The 24,852-nt window shown below is 39.1% G+C and overlaps 2 protein-coding genes across 3 annotated transcripts in view; both read left to right on the forward strand.

Moving 5' to 3' along the window:
* The window catches only part of fa2h (fatty acid 2-hydroxylase), a 32,721-nt gene extending 15,670 nt beyond the window's left edge, over positions 1-17,051 (forward strand). Inside the window, exons 2-7 of the mRNA XM_044194628.1 lie at positions 7,287-7,418; positions 11,902-12,044; positions 12,789-12,889; positions 13,037-13,209; positions 13,823-14,075; positions 14,446-17,051. Of these exons, the coding sequence (XP_044050563.1) occupies positions 7,287-7,418; positions 11,902-12,044; positions 12,789-12,889; positions 13,037-13,209; positions 13,823-14,075; positions 14,446-14,513 (870 nt within the window). The 3' untranslated portion in view covers positions 14,514-17,051. The remainder of the gene's footprint in view (positions 1-7,286; positions 7,419-11,901; positions 12,045-12,788; positions 12,890-13,036; positions 13,210-13,822; positions 14,076-14,445) is intronic.
* A 3,299-nt stretch (positions 17,052-20,350) lies between these two features.
* LOC122875471 (anoctamin-10-like) overlaps positions 20,351-24,852 on the forward strand; it is a 38,127-nt gene continuing 33,625 nt past the window's right edge. For both annotated transcript variants that reach the window (XR_006377829.1, XM_044194634.1), the window contains exons 1-3: positions 20,351-20,509; positions 20,668-20,735; positions 23,055-23,323. Coding sequence is in view for 1 of the 2 variants with exons in the window: in XM_044194634.1 (XP_044050569.1) it covers positions 23,062-23,323 (262 nt within the window). In the remaining variant the exon portion in view is untranslated. The remainder of the gene's footprint in view (positions 20,510-20,667; positions 20,736-23,054; positions 23,324-24,852) is intronic.

A 24,852-nucleotide genomic window follows, 5' to 3' on the forward strand; every position in this document is an offset into this window, starting at 1 on the left:
TGGCTGCCCAGAGAGCAACGCCAACTCAACTTTTGCCCTACACGCAATTCTTCCACCCTTAGTTCCAACACTCCCGCTATCACCAGTCATAAAACGCGCAGTAATAAAATGCAATGATGGATAACTCACACACACCCTGAAGATTAGATGAAACAATCTTTAAATAGTTGTTTTTATTTCGCCTCAAAGAACAAAAATCAAACCAAACAAAGATAATAAAAATAATGTTATAAAATTGCTGAATTTTGATAGTTTTGTTATGACAGTGGTTAAATATTAATATTTGCTCTTAAAAGTGTATCATCATTTGGTTGATTAGTTCAATCTTTAAGCTTCGAGGCACAAAGGAAAAGATTCTGGATGATGCAGGTGCTTAGAAATAAAAATAGTTACCACTATCAGTTACATTCATTCAGTCATGGTCCACTACCCATATTCATACTTCTTTGTGTGTTTTTAATTGTTGAAGCATCATGGTTAACTGGTTGTCTCATCATGCTAACCTAAATTGTCACAGATTTGAGGGACATCTTTTCTTACTGTAATAATCAGACTCATTCCCCTGTTGCCATTTTCAATTTAATTCATCCACCCACATTCTCCTTCCTCCTCCTCCTCCTCCTCCTCTCCCAGCGGAGGCTGACTATAGTTTCTGTGTTGCGATGGTACCAGGCCACATCGCCACCCCACTCTAACCATCTCCTTTGTTTTTTGTCTCTCATTCTTTTATATTTCTCTTCCTACTGGGACAGAGCACTCCTTATGTCGCTCTACTTGACACTGTTATCCTCTGTAAAATAAGATTATTCAGTCACAGTCAAGTTGAAGATTATTATTAATTTCCACTTCTGAGTGCAGCAAATATCACGCACAAAGGAGGAATGACATAATCGAGGTTTGCCTTTAAAAAGACAACAGAAAGACTTAAGATGTATATTCTGAATGAATGTTGTGTAAGTTAGTTGAATGCTTTTAATCACACTATATAAGCTAGAGCAGTATAATGAAATGTCTTAAACGTGTCTCTCTTCAGTGTAATGCAGTCATTGGGTGTCAACGTGACAATAGGCCAGCGTGGGGTGAGAGCTGTCAACAGCACAGGCATACCACCCATTGTCTCAGCTCAGGCCTGTGTACACAGGCACTCTTGGATTGACAAATACACAGATGAAGGCCAACAATTAGTTATTGAACTCATCCGACTGCTTTCAGTGTTTACTTAACAACTAGCAAATCACCTGCTGTTCATCCGTTTTTTTAGCTTTCTGGCTTTACGTTTGGGCAATTATAAATGTGTCAGAGCAGGTGACTGAAACTGAGCTGATGAAAAAGTATGAAAAACAGACTGAAAGAAAAAGGGTCAGAAAGATGGTGAGATGGAGAAACGTGTGAGTCAGAGACAAAAGGAGTGTGTCTCGCCTCCCTTGGACACTGTAGATATGTTGCCATAGCAGCCTTTACCCGAGTTACGACACCTGAGTTCAGAAGCAATATTGAGATAAATATCTATACATTTGATTCCTTTAATATCACAACACACAAGCAGTGTCCCAGAACAGCCACGATGCTTAATTTAACCAAACATAATGGAAATCACAATAGATTTAACATGAATATTAATGACTTAAATTACATTAGGAATACACAATCCTGGAGTGGACGAAATAACATTTACAGTGAACTGTTTTGTGTCAAACACATAATACATTACTCAGAAGTGTTCAGTCTTTGCATCAGTAAAAAGGAACTCCCAATCTACTTGTGACTGCTGTTCCTCTTTGATTATACAGTTGTCATGCTTAGCATATGTCATCATGATTGTTTTGAAACCCCCATGTAAAATGCTGGCTGGGTGAAACGTTAATACTAAAATTTGGAAAAGTTTTTAGAAAATCCCAAATTTTTATCCATTAAAAATGACCACTGCCTCTATACCAATAACATGTTGTATCACTTTATGTTAGATACCAGTACTGCTGCCAGTATACTCTGCAGTGGTGGAAAGTATCATACAAGTACATTTACTCAACTGTACTGTACTTGAATACAATTTTGACTTACTTGTACTTTACTTGAATATTTCTGTTTTATGCTACTTTATACTTCTACTCTACTACATTTCAGAGGCAAATAAACTAACTTGTATTAAACTACACTTATTTGACAGGTGAAGTTACTAGTTACTTTTCTTCTTTTCATATCATATCTATCGTATGTTTTGAATTCTTTTCTAGAATTCACAACATATGATCAGTTTATAAAAAATGCAGTGTTACCAATTAAACTACCCAACAATATATAAAGTTGTTAAAATGAGCTCCCTCTTGGCAACATGAAAATGCATACACAGCAATGAATTGATTCTAATACTCTAAATGGGGCCATTTTGCATAATGAGTACATTTTGCTGCTAATAGTTATGCTCTTTTACTTGAATAAGATTTTGAATGCAGGACTTTTACTTGTTATGGAATGTTTATTTTACTTAAGTTAAAAGTTAACTGTTGCTGTCTTTATCTATTTGACTGTTCTTCAGTCTGTGAAGCTGTGGCTCCGTTTAGTGCAATTCTTACTTTTTTATTATTGCAAAACACATTTGATCAAAGTATTTAAAAGTTTTAGTGGATTCAGTCTTCTTCAACAGCACTGAAGTTTATCATGAAAATATTAACCTGAACGTGCTCGGTAGATGGAATGGTGTTGGTATAGATATATGGACATTTTTTGTCCACCACAGGCAGCCTTACTTATCATGGTAGAAGAATGAAAGAATATAAACTCATTTGTCTTTTTCTCAGTGCTCTGTTTGTTAGTGACCAGAGTATACATTTTTCTTTTCATGGAAAAATGAAACCACAAATAAAGACCACATCTAGTCGATCTTTTGCAGTCACAGCGTGGTAGATTAAAATCTAGATCCAACTGTATTTAGAAAAATTGGTTTTGGTGTTTCACGCCACAAACAAGTAGGTCACCCATGAGAAGATGTGGTCTTGTTTGTTTGTTTGCCGAGTACCTACCTCAGATGTAGGACACAGAGTGAATTAAAATGAAATGCAATCTTTGTCAATCCGCCAGATAAAATAATGGTTAAAGAAATGAAATGTAAAACTTAAAGTAAACCATAACCTGCACCTGTGCAATGCTGTTGTGTTTGCTGCTACTTTGTCATTGTAGGAAAGGATAGATTTCTCTCTATTGTGCGTATTTGAAATCTTATGTGCTATATATGTAAATATAGCACATAAGGGCAAACGGTACTGTATTTTGTATGAATTGCTATTAAATGGTTTGGGTATGTAACACTGCCAGAGCCTCTTAGATTCAGCAGATCACTTGGGTAAAACAGACGTTTCCTTTTCTAACTTCTGCTTCCAATAATACATTTTTAAAGATCATTAAGTAATTTAACCTCCGTTGCTAAGAATTGCAACAAAAGAACTCGTGCTCTCCTGTACAATTTTTTGATCTTGCTCAATAATCCACATGACAGAACTCTGATCATCTTTTTTGTTCTTTGCACTTTATGTTCCTCTTCTCTGCTCCCTTTAGCTAAGTCATGCGGTGATAACTAACAAACTTTCACACATGCACACAAATGCACAGGCTAAAATAAGTAGTTTTACTTGATGATTAATGATCAACTATTATCAACTAATTGTTTCACCACTACCATTTATTACTATTAATCAGGCATGCACAGATGGAAAGCAATATTCATTACAGATGGCTTAACTGGTGGACTTTTGCATATAAACCATCATGAAATGGGAGAAATGGGTGAGGCAAATTAATAAACATCAGTCAGTGTTTTCAGTGTTCGATCCATCATGGCTGCCTGATGTTCACCACACAGGCGTCTGAAACAGTTTACGTTCCTGTCTAACCACAGATAGACTAATGTCATGCTGGGGGCCTGTGATAACATTTTATAAGCTAAAGGAGAATTTCAAGTAAAAAAAAATTATAAAATAAAATAGGCTTTTGGAAGAAATATGAGAGTAACTTGTGTATTCACTTTTGTCAGTGATCCACCTGCTGCTCAATATCAGATTCTAACTGGCTTACACCAACTGTGACGTTGTCTCTGGGCTGGCAACTTCACCGTGTGTTCGAAAGACATTTAAAAATAGCAACTCTGAGTTGTGTAATCATAATAACATGTAATGGATAGCTGCCTTCAGTAAAAACATGTTATACTTTTACTCTGTAAGTTCTCTTATTCGGGAGTTTTCTGTGAAAATGTTAAAGGACAGGAACCAATCAGCCAGGCTGCCAGAGCTTTTTCAAAAAAGGATTCAGGATCATCACAGTCATGATCGCCATGTCTTGCCAAATAAAACTAAGCCACTCCTCCAATTTCGCAGAAAACCTGGAATATTCACATTCCCAATACTGGCCACATCCTTTCCCCGAACACACCACACCTGCCGAACTCATTGATTTCATTGATGGCACAGAGCTCCAGTCACCTTTGGTAAGCCAGTCCCATATGTATAAAGTGGGATGTATTAAACATCAGAATCGCACATTAGTCACAGGCTCACTCACGTAGGCCATGGCTGCTGCTGCTGATACAGAGGGTGTGTCTGCTTATTGCCTTCACCAACATAAAGCTATCACACTGCTTGTTTTGGTGTGTGTGTGTATACCTGTGAGAGAAAAAGTGAAATAGAAAGTGTGTGTCTGTGTATGTGTGTGTGTGTGTGTGTGTGTGTTGGTAGCTTTGAGCCATTCACCTTTGCTGTGCTACCCTGGTTTGTATCACCATCAGTACAGTATCACCCATAACAACACTAAACAAATGACATACTGAATGTACACTGTATTTGATTTTTAGTCTCTTTTCTCTTTTCTGTAACTTTTCTGCTGATCTTTATCTACATCTCCTCCGCTGTATTTGATGAACATTTTCCCCAAAATGTAGTACACTCAAATTTGGACTGATACTGTTATTAATAAAGAGCTACAGCTTTTAAGTCTCTGAATCTGTCATTTTAATACAGTATAATAACTAATCATACTGTCTCAGGACAATATACATCATATTATTATTATTATCTGTGTTAGACAACGTTCTGCTGTTGATATTGTAGAAAAGCTAATACAAGATCACTACAGTACTCATACAGATTAAAGAAGTATTGATCTCATATTACTAGACATAAGTGTGAATTAGAACATCAACTTTATTCTTCCAGGAAGGACGAGACAGGTCCCTTTGTTTCTTTTTTTTTTTTTTTTTAGAACAATGTGATAATAATGGGTGTAACCTTGCCTCTGTAGGTGTTGAATTGCCATAGGTGATGTTAGTAACAAACCATAGGAGACCTGTGTGTGTGTGTGTGTTGCGTTTTATGTAAGTGTGTGCTTGTGCACATGACTGAAACCAACCAGCTGATGAATATTTCACTTGACTGACGGGAATTGACAGTCAGTGGCAGACTCAAAGGATGAGCAGAGGCAGCCAGATCAGAGAAGGGAGATAATAATTAGTTTTGTTTGATAAAGAAATATTTCACTGTTTCCTGTACTGCAGTGTGATGACAACCTACCGTTTGTAGACTTGAAAGGTGGCCTTAAGTGGCTTACAAACTAGTCCTGCAGCCTAACCCACGTCTCCACAGTCTGTCAGCCCATACAGTATGCTTATTATATTATACTTCATATTAGCATTATATTTTATATTTGTGGCCTAAATTCACTGCTTCCATTTGTCACTCCAGCATTGAGCTGCTTATATCTTGTTTCCTGACAAGCGTAACCGCAGTAGTGACAAATGGAAACTGTGTATTAAGTCTTATATCGGTGAAGTACTGAGTGTGATGAGTGTAATGGGATGGTTTGGACTGGGTGAAACTGGGTCACCATAGGAAACCACTGTAACAGATATGAATTCAAGTTGACCACAGCTGCTCTCGCCTGTGGAGGACGATACTGCCGACTTCAAACAACCAGCTTTCTCGCTTACAGGTGGTAAGCATTTTATACTAAGAAATAAAGTTGTAGATAGAGTGTTCCTTCAGTGGGACTCGGGATCACTGCAAATTTCCACTCAAACTGAAAGTATTTCAATGCGAGCAGACATGTTTTCTCCTCTGTTCATGCAGCTGTTCATCACTCTTTGCGTCTTTTAATCGACTGTGTATACGTTGCTGCTGCCTCTTGCTTCATGTGGTAAAATGCAACTCAACAGCAATGTTCACCAAATTTGATTTGTGGCCAACTTAGGCCATGTTTGGAGATTGCTAGTTCAACAAAATTAAGATAGTCTATCATCTATAAATTTTTTTCTTTACATGAATACGGATCTGCTTGTAAAAGCTTATTTATTTCCCCATTAAACATTTAATTATTTTAATTTTGAATCAAAATCTGACAGAAAATGCACGTTATGTAGAAAAATAAATTAGACGTTTCTATCATAGTTTTCAGTCAGAATTATTTAAGAACATTGAGCGACTTCAGTTTAACCGAGTGACATTCTATGCTTCCATTGCAAATGGGCACCGTATAAAACACCAGGCTGTGCCCTTATCAATCTGTGTCAGGCCGCCACAGTTACCACTTCCATTAGTCAGGGTAAATGACTGTGTACAAGCCACTAATGCTTTATTCAAATAGGCCCAAAACACCCTTTTTTTTTAAATTCACTGGAGGTCACTGGAGAAATCTTATTAGGAAAACGGTTAGTAAATATTGCACCTTTTGCATTGTCACACATAGTGATGGAGAGGTGATAGACAGCACATTTTTCTCCTCAGCTGTTACATTATGGCCCACATGGTCTCCTAGTTTATGGGCCACAGTTGCAGTGTGGACCATACGGATTCTGTCATTTTGTGGTGTAAACCAATCACAGATTGTGTTATTTAGATGTATTCTAGAAACCCGGTCTTGTCTTTCTTACCATTCGTTTTTTATTTTAAACAATATTTTTATTGACTTTTACATATATTTCACACATACAGATAGACAATAACAATAATTAAATTACACAAACATGTAGTCACGGTTGAGGCTGTTACACTCAACAGAGAAAAGCAAAGGGCAGCTGTTCTGAAAATAATGGACACACACACACAGATCAGTGTTTGTACTTCTTGACCATACCATAGCTTATTTGATAGGAACTATGTAAACAGGTCATCTATCTAATGAAAATAAATTGGCGAAGACCAAAGAGGCTCGATGGCTACCACTTTAACCACCTGTCAGTGAAGCTCTGATCATGTTTCTACCTTTCTGTTGTTAATCATGTCTGTTTTTGTTTTGTTTTTCTTCAGACTCTGAGAGAGAGGAGGAAGGCCATTGAACAGACAGAAGGGAAGACGGCAGAAAAGACGATAGACAAAAAGGTGAAAGAGGAGGACGAGAGTTCCCCGTTCAACCTCTGTGGCTCTGTGGACCTTAACAAGGTATGTGTGTGTGTGGGTGTGTGTTTCTGTGAAAGACTTGGTATGTGATCACATGGAGAGCAGTATCTCTTTGTGTATATGTGTGTTTGTTGAAATTGAAGGTTACATGCGCTGGACTCGAATGAGAGCGACCAAACAAGAGAGAAGTGTGTTTGTGTGGGTGTGTATGCATGTAGGTGTGTGTGCGCGCGCGCTGGTGATGGGGGGTAGAAGAAGAGTGAACAGTCATCAGGTTATTCACCCTGCCTACTTTCAAAACTGTTCCTGTTTGTTAGTAGAGTCTGAAGTTCTCACACTGCTAGACTAGAGTATGCACAGAAAAAACACACAGATTTATTAGTGGCAATAATGTCATAACACCCAAACTTAACCCTCAATACCATGTGCACTATCCTCCCCCCTTTAACCTCCATACTAAACCAATTCCTAATAGGGGTGGGAAAAAAAATCGATATTGCAATATATTGTTGTGCTCTCTGTCGCAATAAATAATCGATACACTAACGCCCAATATCGATATTTTATTACAACACAAAATGATTAATTTACCCGTTGTCATTGTCACTGTCACTACCCAATATCTACCATTCTGTTTGCGGGGGGCGCTGTTCGAGTAAATAGGGGTAAAGTGGCACAAACAGCGGCCGGTGAAGAACACAAGTTAACTAAACAACAGAGAATTGCAGAAAAAAAGAGAAGCGAGAAGAATGGCGGAAAACAATAAAAAACTAATCAAAGACCCACCCGCTAGTTTCCACTCTAAAGTGTGGAGACACTTCGGGTTTTACGAACAGTCGACGGAAGGCACTGGATAAAAACTATGCAATCTGCAAGAACTGCTTTGCAAAGATAAAATATAACTGCAACACTACGAATCTGCAAATGCACCTCGTTAGCTATCACGGTGAACTACTCTCAGGTGATAATGAGGGTAAACCAAGTCAGCCGACAATCACTACTGCGTTCAAAGCAAAGCTCCCTTTGGGTCGCCGAGGGCACAGAGTATCACTAAGTCCATCGCCGAATTTATTTGCAAGGACCTTCGCCCTTACAGCGTGGTCGAGAATGATGGATTTTGCAGAATGTTGACAACACTGGAACCGAGATACGAGATACCGAGTCGTCGGCACTTTACAGACAAAGTCATCCCTGCATTCAATGCAGATACCAGAGCCAAAGTGGAGGGTGCGCTCAGTACGTTTCAGTATTATGGTTTACACATGTTAATGTTCATGTTGTTTTGTAATGTTCATGCACTTTTATCTGTCTAGATGTACAGTGTTTACATTTAAGACCAGGAGGCAGTGAGTTATGCAAATGCATATTTCTTTGCACAATGTTGGAAATGTTGGCATTAATAAATGCATAAAATTTCCTTATTTCCTTATTCCTTCTTTTTCTTTTCAGTCACATATATCGTGATATATCGTTGATGAAATTTTTTCCAATATATTCAATATCGTAGATATCGCGAATCGTGATATTATCATATCGTGGACCACATATTGCCACAGAATTGAATCGTGAGGTACCTGTATCGTCCCACCCCTAATTCCTAACCTAAGTCTTAAACTTAAACTGTCCCCTTAAACAAGTGTTTCCTGTCTAGTCTTGTGAGAACAGCGTGTCCTTGTAAGTAAAGAAATCACATATACATTCATATACACACAATGATGCATTCATTCATTTACAGCATGTGATTGACAAGTGTTTTTCTACTATCTGCAGTTATCAGCACGCCAGGTCCTTGCACAGCACAATGTGATGACAGATCCGGTCCATCTTGTTCACTCTGTTGCCAGGCATCAGTGTGTTGAGTGAGATGCTCCTCTTTTGACTGTTCACATAATATACCAGACCCTGACCGGGCCTCGTAAACCTTAACGCTTCGCTGAGTTTCTGTCTCTACAGCTACGCCGAATCATTCAGTTGTTCCATTACAATTGATGATTCAATCCCAGTACAACTATTTTGAGTGTTTTGTCATCACTGTAAAATAAATCATGTGCCTCGGACATTCCCATCACAGAGCTGCACTGTGGTTTGATTTCAATAACCAAACCCATGTGTTTTAGTCTGGCTGCAATGTTGGGAATGTCACCACCCTTGCCCTGTGCTACCCTGTCAGGTAATTCAAAACAAACAAAAACAAGGTGTGAGCTTCTGCACATCATAAATATATGATCATATCATATATCATATGATTTTGTAATTATCTCAGTACAATTATTCACACCAGCTGTTTGGATTGTTGATCTGATCTGTCTCTAACTGAAGTACTGTAGTAAGTTCAGCATGTTGCTTTGTGTGAAGCTGTCTCCTTGTTAAGTTAAACCTCATTATATTACATCGTATTGCTGACGCGGTCCACAACACAGTTTGTGCAAAGTTGAACTGGTAAAGCAGGAAAGCGGAAATACTTTTGAATCAAGTATCAGGCCAGCTGTGTGTATGTTTGTGTGTGTGTCTCACCACGTTTTCTCTGAGGCGTCTCACACTCAGGAATGTGAGGCATGGCTTCTCTAATGCATGTGACGCGATTTCTTTTGTCCTTTTTTACCTGTTAATTTTTGATACAGAAACCAGCATCCTCACCCAAAATCCTTTGTTCTTATGAGCAAACTTCACCTGTTACATATTCAGAATAAATGTTGACTGTGAATTATTGTTATTAAAATTTACCAGGAAGATGAGCAAATACCAGCAAATAACAGCATGTTTCTTAATGTTTTTCTACCATGTTTTCATCAACAGTGTAAATACTTGAACAGCTATAAGTAGGCTACAGTATAAATTACATTATATTCATGTGGTGTTTGTCATGTGACGTGGCAGTGAGTTTTAAATTAAGTATTATTTTCTTGATGATAGTGGAATAAAATTACTTCTTCCACTTTGTGGGAAGTTCCTACCCTTGTCACAAGTGTGCTTATCATCACCATGTGACAGAAGATGTCACTTCTTTTTTGAATATATGAGACTAAATGTCCTGTAAAAAATAAAGTTTTCTCTCAGTCTAACAATGGTACAGTACAGACTTGTTGACTAGCAGCTGATACACATACATTTCCAACTTGACAAATTTGAACATGAATACCAGAGTTTGCCAGTTATCAGGATGCCCCAGCATGAATGTTTTGCGGTTTATAGCTTGTGAGGTGCCAGCTGATTTCACTGCAGTTGTTGTAGTTTAATGCTCCTTTACTTTCTACTGTACTTCTACGACTTTGATTGTGCAGTCAACAAAACTTTAGTTTAGGGAGTAGCAGCACTTTTTAATACCACACGTTCAGGTATTAGAGTCTCCAATTCACATAACTAAAAATGTATAATATTTATAAATTTATAGTCTATTTATAATAAAACAGACTTTTGTAGCTGGTAGCAAAATTTTACAAATCAGTTTTGTGTGCAAAGCTCCTATAGAAAATAATTAATTAATTAATTAATAATTTCTAGCTTTTGTGCAAAATCTGAATAAAGTTGGTTTCACATTTTTAAGTGTTTTTTTTAACCCATGTTTTTTTCTTTGCAGAGTGCAGTTATTTTTGGTGTAGACTTATACATGTACTGCACATCATTAGTTACTACCAGCACTAAAGCAGAATAAGCTGCATTTATGACTTTGTCCTGAGTGAACGGAGGTAATAAAGGACAGAGATGAGTGTTACGAGGAAATGCTCTGCGGTTGATAACTTGTAAACCCTACAGTGAAATGACAGGTAGCTGACCAGTCAGTGCCAGCAAAAGTGCCATCGCATGCTCAACTGTCAGTGGGAGTGAATGTATTTACATGATGCTTGGTGTGGAAGTGGAGGTGTCAGACACAGTGGCTGCACATTGTATGGTAGAATTTACAGCTGAGGAGAGACCATCTTTGGATTTTATTGTGTCTAAATGAGGGTACGTAATAAACACGTTATCTTCTAGGTGGTAACCAGTAATCAGCCTCAGGTAACTGTCAGTCCGTGCCTGATCCAAATGTCCTCAGAGGGGTATCATGAGCGAGACACCTGGTCATCATTTGTTGGGATCATATAATTGAAATTAAGATTAAAGTGCCGACTGTCTGCTTTAATGTGACCTCTTCTACTCTGGTCCTGGTTTCACTGTACTCATCTTCCTCATGAATATGTTTCGAGTTCTTATTCAATATCAGCTTTTCCCCACCCACTTTCCTAACCTGAAACATTCCTGTGGATATTACAAAACTGACCACAGATCTGTGTGAAACTTGAGTGTACTATCTTTAGTTATTCAGTTAGACCAAAGTAAACCTGCAAAATCACACACAGACAAAAACAAACATGCAGGCAGTCACTTTCTGGTTTGACCAGTCTTAGCAGTCAGTCAGTTTTAACTCTCTGCTGCCACGTGCTGGAGACAACAAAGTGAGTCTCCCTCTCTGTAATAACACTTTTTATGAATATGTTTATGTTTCAGAATATGTTTCACTCATTTCTCGTTGGTTGTATCTCTACAGGATTTGGTGGACTGGCGGAAGCCCCTGGCGTGGCAGGTGGGCTACCTCGGAGAGAAATATGATGCATGGGTTCACCAGCCAGTCGACAGACCAATCAGACTGTTTGGAAACCCCTTCCTGGAGGCCGGCACCAAGACTTCCTGGTAAGACAGAAGAATCTCTCTTTTTTTTCCAGGCATGGTTTTCACTGGATATTACAGACACATTTTTTGTCCATTCCTGAAGTTTCCACTTATGAATGTGCGTAATTCCCAGATGATAAAAACATTATATGTGATAAGTCTAATCTAAACCAATGTAGTGCTGAATTTTTTTCCTCATCTACAATTAAAGTGTTGCTACAGCAGACTTGATGACTTGGTTATTGTATCTAGTGACTATTTATAACCCATGGGGTAGTTCTGCAGATGCCAGGGGTTATGTGGAAAGATTGCAAACTAGCTCGGCTAATTTGAAAGAAATAGAAATTATAAATTGGCATGAGGCAGAACTTTAGTGTATTTACTGTCGTCACTAACCTGAGTCCGTTGTAACACCTAAACACCACGTGCTGGGATTGAGAGTTCATGAAAACTACCTACTGAAAAAAAGAAAAGAAACCAAACCTAAACATCAACAACTCCAGGATCACTATGCCCCATATGAAAAAAACTATTGTAATGATATCCACTCTTATGTAATTAACAGTGTTAAATCCACTTTCAAATCAACTAAAGTGAACACATTTGGAACATGATGGGTCAATTAAGGGGTACTGGAGCTCATTTGAATGGGCTGTGGGGGTACATCAGACATAATATGACAGAAAATATAAAACAAATGTGACAGAAGGGACATTTCTAAAGAGTGAGAGTGTGACCATATTACTATATGCTCTCTGGCTACAGGTACTGGGTACCAGTGGTGTGGCTTCCAATTGTGTTTTATCTCAGTTGGCACTGTTACACCACCCTGGCAAAGGGCACCACCAGGATAGTCCTCACTTCAGGTAACACACACACACCAAGTGCCTGCCTGCACACACAGCCGTATACATTGCATGCAGAACCGTACAACACAACATGTTTGTTTTTATCATTTTCATTTCCAGTTTATGTGTGTATATATATCTATGTCAATATCTGTGTGTTCCCAGACTTCTCTATCACGATCCATGAATACATATTCCCGCTGCTCTTTTTGATGGGCTGGTTCTTGTGGTCGTTCATCGAGTACTGCATCCATCGCTTTGTCTTTCACATGAAACCTCCAGCCCATAACTACTACCTCATCACGCTACACTTCCTCCTGCACGGACAGCACCACAAGGTACAAACACGCCCCCGCTGAAGCTGAGGGACGGCACACGTCTCACGACCATTTAATCATAAAACTCGTATTTGTTTTAAATTGTTGTCCTTCATGGCACAAAACAGAACTAATCATTAATGAATAATTTTATATTGCTGGTAATAAACAACTTTCTCCCTATTCCACATAGTTTCAAATACTCTTGGTCTGAATTAGAAATTAACTTTCAATAGCTGTAACCGGTACTGACGGTGTAGTCCCTCATTCATCCAGGAGTGTTCTATCGTAGAAAAGGTTTCAGTCGTAGTCATCTGGACACTGGTTTCAGAATCAAGACGTTTCGGCTCCCATCCGGAAGTCATTCTCAATTGTCATGACAACAGTGTCCAGATGACTACTGAAACTTTTCTACGATGTAACTGGTACTGCCATTCGTGATTCTCTTAAAACAAAAATGTTCTTTTTCCCTTTGAAATGCAGAAAAAAACAATATAATGTCAACTTGTGTTAATGAATTCAGCTTTTGAACCTCTCAGCTGCTGCATACACATTGGCTCTAGCAAATGTACTAGTTTCTAACAGCTGCTCCTGTCTTTGTCTCAGCGTATGACACAAACGTCTTTCTCCACAGTCTCCGTTTGACGGCTCTCGGCTGGTCTTCCCCCCCGGCCTGGCCTCCTTAGTGGTGGGAAGTTTCTATTTAATCATCCGCAACATGCTCCCAGATATCCTGGGGATGTGCGTGTTTGTTGGAGGACTGTGTGGCTACGTGGTGTACGATATGATCCACTACTACCTTCACTACGGCTCGCCAAAGAGAGGCTCGTATATGTACAGCCTGAAGGCCTACCACGTCAAACATCACTTTGAGCACCAGAGAGCAGGTGAGCACTGGAAACCTGAAATACGATAGACATGTAAGACATGTTCATTTGTATAGCGCTTTTCACAGACATAAGTCACAAAGTGCTTTACAAAAACATTAGCATACAAGAAAGAAATGACCACCCGAGCCACACGTAGAAATGTGCAACTAAAAACATTACGTAATAAAATACACAATAGAAAGATAAGATGCAGGCCTGGTGCATACAGGTTACCCAAAACGCCTGTCTAAAAAGGTATGTCTTTAACTACCTTTTAACGATCAAGTGAGATCAGGCCAAGGAAGATGCTATTTGATTTTTAGGTTTGATTCTCCTCGCTTCTGCTTTTGGCTGATCTATCTGATGTCATCTTTATTTCTCTCTCCAGGTTTTGGAATCACCTCCACGTTTTGGGACCACCCCTTCAACACAGTCATCCCCGATGAGAAATTCTAACGCAGAAACGGCTCTCCTGAAGGGCCACAGGACTTATCAACCATATGCTATGATCACCATGACACGCTTAGTTAAATCTTTGCAGCCATAGCTTTCACAACCAAGAAGGAAGTTCCACTTCTGAGGACTCCTGGGCCTCTGCAACTAATCCAGCCATACATACTATAACACATACAGTTTCAACCTGCTTTTTCATTCCAGCCAGCAACACATTCTTTGCCTGAGCTCGCTCATCTGGGTGTGTGTGTCGACCAGACCGCATTGCGTTCTCACTGTGATCATTTCTATGAGTTGTAAGGCCTTTCTGTGCCATTTCTATAACCAACCTACATCTACTACTGCTGTGCTCTTCACCACACTGACCTCACCAGCCAAGTCATGACCTGAAAGTCAATCACAACATCATAATGTACAGCTAGGAGGTGGGCCATGAAGAGAAAGAGAGGGACACACACACACACAGATAAGCATGTGCACATTTATGTATTTTGATTATGGTTTCGTTTAATTTGAAGGAATTATAGGATTCCTCTATAGTTGTAGAATACTATAGAGTACATTCAAAACAACTGAAAAAACTAAAAAAAAAAACCCAAAATACATGTTCTTTTCCTGGTTCCTAAACATTCGCCAACAGCATAACACAAATTAATGTAGACGTTCAATTTATATGTGCACACACACACACTGTCCTAGCTTCCCTCAGAGTGGGAGAGAGGGAACAGGAAGTGATAGATGGTAGGTGAATGTGGAAGACAGAGAAGGAAGGGGATGTGACAGAGTGACAGAAAGTGTGTGTAGAGACTGTGAGCGAGAGATAGCCCCCAAACTGGTGAACCAACTCAGGAAAAAAACATCTTTATCCTTCCTCCGCACTATCTGCAGCTTGAACTTTCCTTGTCACCATCACAGCTCTTTTTGCTGTCGGCCACTAAGCTACCCAGCTACACTCTGTTACGCTACAGGTTTGTAGGGAACAGAAGTTCCCTCCACCATGTTCGGTCTCACTGTAGTTTTTGGAAGCAGCTGTGAACACAAAACATTTGGTTTCAGATATTTGGACATGTTGAGATTAATTTGAAAGTTTAGATTTAACTTGCAGCTGCAGAAGTGAAATTATACTGTAGTGCACTATTTCAATGTACTGTTGATGTCCTGTAAAGCAGAGTTCTAAATGTTAGAAACCACTGTGGAGATATATTTTTGCAAGTCTGATGTAATATTTCTTTGGTTTTCTTTTCTTGTTGTCATTAATGATACAACAAAGATGTAGAAAAAATATTTTGTAAGATGACTTTGTACAGAAGAGGAGATTTTTTAATTGCATGTAGATGTAAAGATAGATGGATGGTGGAGTGTTGTCATGGTGTCAGAGGGACGGAGCTGAAGGCGTGAGGCCAGCCTGTCAGACTTTCTGCCGTGGGAATCTCAGGGGTCAAAGGTCACAGGGTGAGCGACGAGGGGGTTTATTTTCTCCAGGAAAATTTTGTTTTCAAAACTGATTGGGCTTTCAACACAGACTAAGCAGAACTTGGTTCTTTGGAAGATGAAAGTGAAACATTTTTCACTCCATCCATTTAAAGTCACTGGTTTATGTGGCCCCGCAGATCCCCTCAGGATGAAGATGGGTGAACTATCTGACTGGAGAGCAGGAGGTCTTGATAGTGACTGGCGGATCCTCAAAATGTCTCCTCTAAACACTCGACAACAACACTGATAACTAAAGAAGAACAAACTTAATTAAATCCATTTACATAAATAGGTAGAGTACAGTGGGAATATAATATAACTGCAAAAAATCATTTTTCATCAACATTTGTAGTTTAAAGAGACTCCCACATACATAATATATATACACATACATTCTTATAAATGTAAAATAACATGCAAAATCTATTTCAGAAAATTATAGTTACTCTTATTCTTATAGTTTTTCAAGAAGAGCAAAATAATAATATAGTACGATGATTCCATTTGCATTGTTTTTTCTTAATATTCAGAGCAGCAATAATAATGAAGTCTTCAGGTAACCCTTAAGAGGGCTATGTCACCAAAACACTGTTCTGATAAAACCAGTTGAATAGGTTTCACCAGGGCTTGCAGAGTTGAACTGTAACTGCACCAAAATGTGACTTTGATATAATCACTATAAACCACGAAGACGTTGCTTCAGAAAGAACCAAAAATTTTTGATGTCGTAATGATGGTGGAGATAGTGATGACCATAATAAGGATGATGAAGAGTGTAATAATGCATACTGATTGTGACGGCTTCTTGGCAAAGTGAAATGATTCCACCTGTTGGAATAAAGTACATACAGATATTATTTATGTATATTAACATTATAAAGATGAGAAAAAACAACACCTTGTAAGCTTTGATTCTGACAAGTGAACCTTTCCTTGTGCTAAATTATGCAGCGTAAAATAATATTTTCTAAATCTATTTACTATAATATGTTTTAACTTTTATTTTGGAATTTAAATTTTCTATTCCAGTGCAAACGTATTTGTAAATAAATGTGTGTATATTTCTGATGTCAGTCTTTCTTGTACTTTTTGTTCGCACTCTAACAATTTTACATTGATAGGTTTCATGGGGAGTACTACTCAGCCTCTAAAACCAGTTGTATAATGTCTTCTGTGGCTCTAGAGGAGCGTTAACAGAAAATAAACTGTGATTTTGTCATAGTGTGATGTTATGGTTATCTTGGCTTTGGCTTAGAGACTTCAATTTTTTTTTACAGGAAGCCTGCTTTACAAACTGGGCATGGAGTTTGAAAAATGTGGCCATTTACCAGGCAGTTGACGTCAAATGAAAGAAGCTATCAAGTTGCATTGTGGGAAGTGTTGGATCCAGCATTTTTAAGTCTTGACTGATACTATGGGCTAAAAGTCAGGATATCTTGGCCTCTGCTGCTTCGATTTTAACCATTTTTTTTATTTAATCTGTCTTGCAAGTCCCCAAACTTTATGGAAGTGCAATACTAAATTGCTGGACTGGTCCCTGCCACTTGACCTTGTAATGCATCTCATGGATGGTGAGATCAACTGCAGCTATTTAGGGAACAACAGGATATACATTTTACTATCTGCTCAGTGTTTTATTGAAGGTACATATACAGGGGTGGAGAAAGGAACACACACCCCTCACAAGTTGAATGTTCAATTCAATACATCAACACAAAGTAAGGCCTCAGAAATGACCAGAGTTGAATCAACAGCTCTCTCATACAATCTGAACCAGAATTCAACAAGGTAGCATTTGATGCAAGAAGACTATTACTTATATTAAACATTATTATAATGTGTTGTGTTTCTACTTTATTTCTACCCTTTATGTGTGTAAGGGGTCATCTGTTTGTAATGTATTACTTATGAATATGACTTTAAATGCAAAGCTGCAGTATGTATTTTCTAGTGGTCGACTGATATGGGTTTTTCAATGGTCGATGCCGATATTAAGAGAGCAGGGCGGCCGATGGCTGATATTTAATACCGATATCAAAACAAAGAAAAGTCATGTATAAGTCCATTATTCCATGCACATTCTGATCTAATATACAGAATCAGAATCAGAAATACTTTATTGATCCCCGAGGGGAAACTCTTTTGTTACAGCAGCTCACTATCATGTCAATGCACACAGGAATAGAAGTACTAAGCAAAAAATATAATACACTATAATACAGGTCAGGAAATAAATTCTGAAAGTACCAAATGGGTATAAGTATAAAATTAAAAGTGTGAAGTACAAAGTGGGTTTACCGGTTGAAGATAATAAAACAGTATAAAGTAATAGTGCATGAACTGTTAAGTGTAGCTTATTAAGATTATAATGAGACTGAGGATATTGCACATATCGCACATAGAGGTAAGAATAATGTTAATAAATAGGGAATTTTAAACTGAAAGAGTATATTGCACAGGAGTATTAACAAAGAATATCGCACAATTACTTCAAGTATTGCAGTGATGTTAATGATCAATGTCCAGTCTAATGACTTAGGGTCATATAGACTGACACTTAGAGGGAGGAGTTAAAGAGTTTGATGGCCACAGGCAGGAATGACTTCCTGTGGCGCTCTGTGTTGCTTTTTGGGGGGATGAGTCTTTCGCTGAAGGTGCTCCTTTGTTTGACCAGCACATCATGGAGTGGGTGGGAGACACTGTCCAAGATGGCATGTAGTTTGGCCAGCATCCTCCTCTCTGACACCACCGCCAGAGAGTGCAGCTCCACCCTCACAATGCCACTGGCCTTACGGATCAGTTTGTTGAGTCTGTTAGCGTCTGCTACCCTCAATCTGCTGCCCCAGCATGCAACAGCATACAGGATAGCACTGGCCACCACATACTCATAAAACAACTCATAATATACATGATTACCTGATTATCTTAGCATGTAATGTTGTTTTAGATGGAAATTTTATTAATTAATTAAATAGAAAAATATATTGGGTTATGCTGTAGATTTCAGAACGTGACTGGTATTTAAGGGAGAGCTCGGTACAGTATGTCAGAAGCGACGTCATTCAACTGCATTATTCTATACATTATAACATAACGGTTTTATATTAGATTTGATGCCAATTATCTCAAAATGCCAGACAATCATCTGTCTATCGCTAGTATTTTCCATGGTTAACCCTATTTTACAGAAATGAGCTACTCATCAGCTTGTGGTATGACTTCTACATATTACACACATTTTTTTTTTAATGAAAAACTATACCTATTTGTGGCATGCATAAAAGTTTTTTCTGCTGAGGTCTATTTGACCATAGGAGGACAGACTTTTAGGACTTGATGTTCCCACCTTGTTGGATTTTGTACAACACTCACATCCACAAAATCACATGTCCTGACACAAGTCCGCCAAAGTCCCACTGAATCTCAGTGTGCAGAACCTTATAAGGTTGAGTTGGAGGAAGGCTCAGGGACCAAGTCCTGTAATGTTGACATTAGGGCTCAGAGTACAAAGGAGACCCTCAGGGAACTACCGTTTTACAAGGCTGAGCTGAGGCAGCTCCAGAGAACCTACATCATCTCCCTGATGTAGGTTTACTGCAGGGAAAGGATCCTACACTTAAACAGTGGTTTGAGAAAGTGTCAGAGGATGATGGGTTCAAAAAGGGAAGTGCATGCTGTTTAGAGGATGTTACTTACATCCTCAAGAACTCTTCTTGAGGATCCTATACCAGCATCAGGGCAAGATTGAGGCCTTAGAGTTATACCCAGTCACTCAGACACACCGTCACGGAGCTAGGTTATTCAGTTACTTGGGCAGGGCACATGGCAAACATTGCACAGAGTCAGTAGCCATTTTTGCATGGCCAGGCATGTACACCCAACTTTTCCAGTTTTGCAACTCCTGTGATACGTGTCAGATTACCTCTGGAAGGGGAGCAGCTAAAGCCCGATTACAGCCATTGCCACTCATTTTGACGCCTTTTGAGAGGATAGGTATGGATATATTGAGACCTTTAGAAAGGAGTGCCTCTGGTAACTGCTACATTCCAGTCATTTGTGACTATGCCACATAATATCCTGGTTAATGCTGCTGGTATTTTTTTGCTGTATGCAACAGCCACTGTACATAGCTGTAAATAAATGCCCACATTTGGGGCTCGCTTTGTCTCATGTCTCTGCAGCATCACTTGATTGGTCTTGACCCCTTGAAAGGTCAGTCTAACAAGTGGTGTTGGAACTGGCTCAGTTGTACTTTGTGTTTAATGCTAATTAGCAAATTGGAGCATCTTTAGGTGTGTTGTGTTTTTAGCACAGTTAACCCAGGGTACCATAGGTGGGTGGAGCAGTAGGACCCTGGGCTGCAGTAACAGCAGTAAAGCAGAGAGCAGGCAGGAGGGAGGAGCCTGAATATAAACCAAGCAACCCTCCACACCTTGCAGTCTCAGGAAGTTCCTCTGCATTCCTGCCATATACACACGCATATACACATAGGTAGAAAACTGGGACGAACCACACACTGCAGCTGGGTAAGTGTGTGCAGAGAGTGAGAGTGTGTTGTTCCTGGTTTCTTTTTAGGAAAACTGATTAGATGTTGTTGTCTTCATGTTCATCTGTACGTGTGTGTGTGTGTGTGTGTGTGTGTGTGTGTGTGTGTGTGTGTGTGTGTGTGTGTGTGTTCAAACAGGAGTTTGGAGGAGTTGTGGGCCTGCTGTAGGACTGGAGACCAGACCCTCATCATCAACGCTCTGACAGGTGTTTTATTTCCTGACTCATCCTCTCTCTCACCCTGTATGTCTCTCTCTCACTGTCTGTTTAAACATCACAATAGGAGGGATGGTACCACTTTTAGTTTTGTCTCCCTGTGTCTCTATCAGTCTTGCCTTGTCATTTAGTGTAGACTCATATCTGAAGGGTGCAGCAAGTAACTAAAATTAGTGATGTGTGAGTCATGAGTGAATTGTTCGAAACGAACAACTCTTTTTTTACTGTCTCGAGAGTCACAAGTCCTCATCTCCACTAACTTGTTCACTGACTCACTCCTCCTACATGCTACTAGCAAGTGCGAACTGCGAAGATGAAACAAGACCATGTGTCAGTCACACTATTGTGCAACTCTTACATTTCCACAAATACAGTTAATATATCAAGTTAATTACTGTATAAACCTAGCCCTGTGAGAAAAGCAACCACTTTGGCGCTTGTTTCATCTCAGTACACTCTCTCTCCCTGCCTTGAGCTGAAGGTCTGACTCGGGCTACACGAATCACTCACAAGTTCCATGCCACAGTCAGTAACCGTCCGGGAATTTTAATTTGTCCCATTTTAGTAGTTTACTACTGCTCGATTCTGATTGTTCTGATCACAGATATATGGGACTGACTTCTTGCACACAATCGTGGGAAAAGGAGCTGCTGTAAAACGGTGGATAATTTTTTTTTAGCCTCACAATCCCCACGAAATGACTCGTTTCGCTATCAGAATTTGATCCATCGGGTCCGATAACATTTGGAAGTCTAGAAGAGCATTTAAGTTAGCAGAGGGCTAAACCGAAGTTAGCCAGCTCGGCCAGTGGAAGTCTCTGGTGCGCATGCTATGGGTGACTTGGTGACTTGAGTGACTTGAAACCCCAACTCTCTTTAGTGAGTGACTCATACAAACTTGAGTCAGTAAAAAGAGTCGAACCTCCCATCTCTAGCTGAAATAACAGACAGCGTGCCAATGACAAAGTACAGCATGCAGATTACTGGAAAATGATGCCTGAAATTGCTGCATGTTCAGTCTCACATGTAAATCTAAGAGCTCCATAACCAGTCTAATGTTTAATGCAATAGCTAGTAATGCAAATGGAGTAATGACAGATGAAAATCATAACTGTCAACATATGACTGCACTCAAATATGTAAATGATGGATTATAAAAGTCTATTGCAGCATCTCAGAAAGGACATTTCAGTGGTTGGTAGTGGTGGGTTGCATGCTCACAGAGTCCTTAAACAGGTAGATAGGTTCTGACTTCTTTCTAACAAAACAGTTTTTTCATAGCTTCATGACTTTAAATCTGCTCGTAAAAGGATCATGGCCAAATTCTGACAGTGGACTAAACGCCCTCCTGTCCAGGTTGAGTGTGTCTCAAATCTTCAACAACATTTTCATCTATTTCTTTTATATTGCACTGACATTTTGTCAAAACCTGGGCTTTTACTGTAGAGGTTAAGATTATATGATATATATTACATTGTGAGCATTTCTCAGCTTTTAGGACCAGCATGAGTGTGAGACTGTTGGATCTTTTACCTTTAAGCTAAAATGTCAAGTGGAAAAAAACATGTAAAAACAAGACTAGCAGTCTACAGACATACTGTCTGAGGCTGTACACAGCTCAGCAGTGTTTTGCACTAAATGCTAACATCAGCATGCTAATATGCTCACAATTACAATGCTAACATGGTGTTTGTGATGTTATGGTATAATGTTTACCATGGACACCATCTTAGTTGAGTGTGTTAGCATGCTAACATTTGTTAATTAGCACTAAACACAAAGTACAGCTGAGGCTGATGGTAATGCCATTAGTTTTACAGTTATTTGTTCATAGACCAAAGAACTGGACAAAATGAAACCTTGACCTAATAATCGTGCTAGATGTTAAGGGATCATTTAAGTGTCTAAACTAAATTTCATGGCAATCCATCCAATAGTTGTCGAGATGTTTAACAAAGTCAAAAATGTCAACCTTTTGGTGGTGCTAGAAAATTGTCAATAGGCTTTATCCTCTGGGGACCATGAATGTCTGTACAAAATAGTAGTTGAGATATTTCAATGTGGAGCGACAGACTGATATTGTCATCCCTAGAGCCATGATGCTAGCGTGGCTAAATATGGAAAAACAAGCTCAAGTTCAATAAACCTCGATTGTTTTCAGTTCCACCAAACCAGTCGTAGTTCTTTGAAGAGTAACTCTCCTGTTGGGAGATGATGCTGATGGAAACGGTGAACATAAAAGCTCCAAGACAAGCACAACACCACAACATAGCAAACTAAACTAAACTCTTTTGTCAACATTTCTTCTCAGTCTCACCATGAGTAAGGCAGGTGGTGATGAAGGTGGCACTGGCAGCAGCAGTGAAACAGCAAAGCAGCCAGAGAATGAGACTCCAGCAGAGAAGGTCCTGAGTAAACCGAGTGCCACCACTATTGGACCAGGCTGGACTAAAGTTAGTTGCCCCTGCTGTGTATCGGAGCGGGTCGAGCCGTTGGTTCTGGTGAAACTTGGACAGAAAGTTCGCCCTGAGACAAAAAGGTGGCTCATCAGACTGATTGGAATTCCTCAGAAAGATGGAGGTGAGGGCTTGAATAACAGTGATGATCTGCAAGAGTCCTGTAGAATTCACTTGTCTGTCTGCATTGATTGCAACCTTGAAACATACAGGTCAAACATTTATGAGCCTCTCATTGAGGTCTACAATCAACAGACACAGGAGAGGCATTGCCGGGAATGTCTAACATTTTAACATTTGATTGAATTTGCATGCCATTTGGCAATGTAGATGAATATAGTTAAATGATTCCTTGGTAAATGTAAGCCAGGAGTGGTATATATTTAACCAGGACAGAGAGGGGGAAAAAAAAAGAGCATACTTGTTTTCTGCAGCTATGTCCGCATGTATGTCCTTGCAGATAAGCACCTAATTTCAATATTCAAACTACTTTATTTATGTGTGAATGAATAATTCATTTTTTGTGTAATAAGAGTAGCCATATTGTTTCACTTGATCATTACAGTCTCTGAGGAGGTCTATCTATTCATCTCTCCTTGGTGGAAATTTCTTAGATCAGAATCAGAAATACTTTGATCCCTGTAGGGAAACTCTGTTACAGTAGCTCGTCTTTTCGTCTGTGCACACAGGAGAAAGTACTAGAAAACGATATACACTATAAACATTATAAAACAGGTCAGAAATAAATTAAGTATCATGTCGGTATAAGTATAAGATAAACTAAGTGTCAAGTACCAAGTGGGTTTACTGGTTGATGATCACTTGTCTATTTTTATTTTACACTGTTGGACCAGTCATTAAACAATACTGTGCTGCCAAAAATGTTAAACCCCACAGAACTTTGTTTAGAATTGTAGTGGAGATCCCAAAGTTTCCAAAGACACCAAATATGTCAGATTGAATCATCATGTCAGGTATCATTGATGAAAAACATAGTGTGGGGTTTGAATATGTCACTCAGAGTAAACATCATAATTGCAATGAAGAGTTGGAACAAGGCAATACAGAACATACAGTATTATATGTACAATTTAAGATGATTTTAACAACCCTTAAAGTACCCGTCCACTCAATGTGTTATGTTTATGTCCCCTAAAATGTCAGACCTTGACTTGTGACTACTGACTTATATCTGTGCAAAGTTTGTCACTGGAGAGGTGTTTTGACATTCCTCCACTGAAGGGGGAGATGTCTGTACACTTCCCTAAAATCTGAGATTTAGACATACTCCGGGCAAGCTAGATTTGGGACATCACAAATTCGAAAGCAAATTTCAACAGCAAAGAAACCTGAAACCTCCAGCAGAGTGTCAGTACAGAGCGACAGTTTTAAGTTAATGTAGTGAAGGTTTTGACAGCAAACATGGTAGTATGCAGTTTTGGGATCGGACCCTGGAGCTTCCTTCCACTATCTACTACAATACGTAATAACAATGTAACATCATAGATATTGTATATTTCACAACCACTAAAGCTGTATCAGTCACTGTCACTTACATGCTAACAAACAAAGAAATAAAAGATCCTTACTACACTTACCATTCAGATATGTTTGCTAGTCACCGATTTTGGTGCACAATAGACTCCTGAATCT

The sequence above is a fragment of the Siniperca chuatsi genome, linkage group LG4, assembly GCF_020085105.1.
Source record: "Siniperca chuatsi isolate FFG_IHB_CAS linkage group LG4, ASM2008510v1, whole genome shotgun sequence".
Classification (NCBI taxonomy): domain Eukaryota; kingdom Metazoa; phylum Chordata; class Actinopteri; order Centrarchiformes; family Sinipercidae; genus Siniperca; species Siniperca chuatsi.